The sequence below is a fragment of the Coturnix japonica genome (genome assembly GCF_001577835.2).
Source record: "Coturnix japonica isolate 7356 chromosome 5 unlocalized genomic scaffold, Coturnix japonica 2.1 chr5random1992, whole genome shotgun sequence".
Lineage (NCBI taxonomy): Eukaryota > Metazoa > Chordata > Aves > Galliformes > Phasianidae > Coturnix > Coturnix japonica.
Window position 1 is genome coordinate 1 of NW_015439618.1, and position 1,572 is coordinate 1,572.

The 1,572-nt window shown below is 61.9% G+C and overlaps 1 protein-coding gene across 1 annotated transcript; it reads right to left on the reverse strand.

Annotated features, from left to right (window-relative positions):
* Positions 1 to 97: 97 nt before the first annotated feature.
* Positions 98 to 1,438, reverse strand: LOC107306874 (cyclin-dependent kinase-like 1). The gene is made up of 3 exons (XM_015850276.2): positions 1,243 to 1,438; positions 514 to 635; positions 98 to 199 (listed from the first exon to the last, which is right to left on the reverse strand). The coding sequence occupies exons 1-3, from the start codon at positions 1,408 to 1,410 to the stop codon at positions 115 to 117; spliced, it is 375 nt and encodes a 124-aa protein (XP_015705762.1). The 5' UTR covers positions 1,411 to 1,438; the 3' UTR covers positions 98 to 114.
* Positions 1,439 to 1,572: the final 134 nt, after the last annotated feature.

A 1,572-nucleotide genomic window follows, 5' to 3' on the forward strand; every position in this document is an offset into this window, starting at 1 on the left:
GGAACAGGTTGCCCAAGGAGGCTGTGGATGCCCCATCCCTGCAGGCATTCAAGGCCAGGCTGGATGTGGCTCTGGGCAGCCTGGGCTGCTGGTTGGTGACCCTGCAGAATCAGCTCAGGGACTTACGTTGTGTTTGTGACAGAAGTTCACAGCTTGGAGGGTCTGCCAGGTGATGCTCCTGACCAGCTGCTCCGGGACCCTGTTAGAACAGAGCACATTTGTACCATTTGGGTCACACATTTCACTACTGCAGGAGAAAGCAGAACCTACTGCACGGCAGGAGCAGCTGAAGGACATCAGCAGCACTTCCCCAGCCAGTCAGTGCAGTGAGAGAACAGGATGTACAGCAACCCAGAGCCTGCACGAGCACCCGCTGCCACCTGGCCAGTTCCAAGCTCAAAACCAATTTTATTCCCTGTGTTTAATGCTGCAAGACTTTGATTCATCATTAATAAGAAGAGAAGCCAGACAGCCCAGCTCCTTTGGGAGAAGGAGAAGAGAAGGGCCGCTCACCCCCGGGGGTGCTTGTCCAGCTCGTGGAGCACAGTGTGGTCGCAGTACTCAAAGACCAGGTGCAGCTTCCTCTTCCTCCTGAACACCTCCAGCAGGTTCACCAGGTTGGGGTGTTTCAGTTGCTGTAACACAGCACACACGTCGGTCAGTCGCTGCTCATGGCCAGGCTTCGCAGTGCTACAAAAAGCAGCTCGAAAAGCAGCTCTCCCTGGGGAATCACACGGGAAGAGCCGTAACAACACGGAGCTCCTCTGAGCCCGTCTGTGATGCCATTTGAATCTGAATGTGCTGTTCCCTGATAGCAACTATTGGGTCTCTGTGCTCCTCTGACAGCGACACGGTGCTGTTACACGGTGCTCAATGAGGGATGAGTGGATAGTATGAGGCGTTTAAAACCGCTGTTCATGGCGTTCAGGGCGCCATGGAGACCGAACGGACACAACAGCGCAGCAGGAGGCGGCCGGAGCGAAGGGCTGCGAGCCGCACAGAGACGGGCACAGAGACGGGCACAGCTCCGGGATACAGCGACGGTACAACCTGCGGCTGCGGGAACCGAGCGTGGGGCTCCGGGGAACGAACCCCCAAAGGCCACGAGCTCAGCGGCCACGTCAACCCATTACCGGGGCGGCCACCCGCCCCCACGGGGCAGCGCTCAGCTCAACCCGTGTCCGCTCCGCTCCGGCCGGACGCCCCCCGGGTTCCCCGCCGGCCCCGCGCGGTGCCGCCCACCTTGAGCACGCGGATCTCCCGCAGCGCGATCTTCCTGATCACCGGATCCTCCTCGGACTCCAGGAACTTCTTGATGGCCACGATCTGGCCCGTCTCCCTGTTGCGGCACTTGAACACGACGCCGTACGATCCCTCCCCGACCTTGCCCAGCTTCACGTACCGCTCCATAGCGCGGAGCTCGCACCCCCCGCCCCGAACTCAGCCCGGAGCCGCGGTCAGCGCCTCCCCGGGGCGGGCAGGAGGCGGAGCTGAGCCCGGGGACGGGACGGGAGCGGTGACACCGGGAGAGGAGGGAGCCGAGACGGGTGAGGGCGGCGGGGAGCGGGGGGG

Coding starts and splice junctions, on each gene's coding strand:
- LOC107306874 (XM_015850276.2), bottom strand. CDS start 1,410: ATGGAGCGGTACGTGAAGCTGGGCAAGGTCGGGGAGGGATCGTACGGC. Junction 636..1,242: donor GGGAGATCCGCGTGCTCAAG/GTGGGCGGCACC, acceptor GCTGTGTTACAG/CAACTGAAACACCCCAACCT. Junction 200..513: donor CTGGACAAGCACCCCCGGGG/GTGAGCGGCCCT, acceptor CTGTTCTAACAG/GGTCCCGGAGCAGCTGGTCA.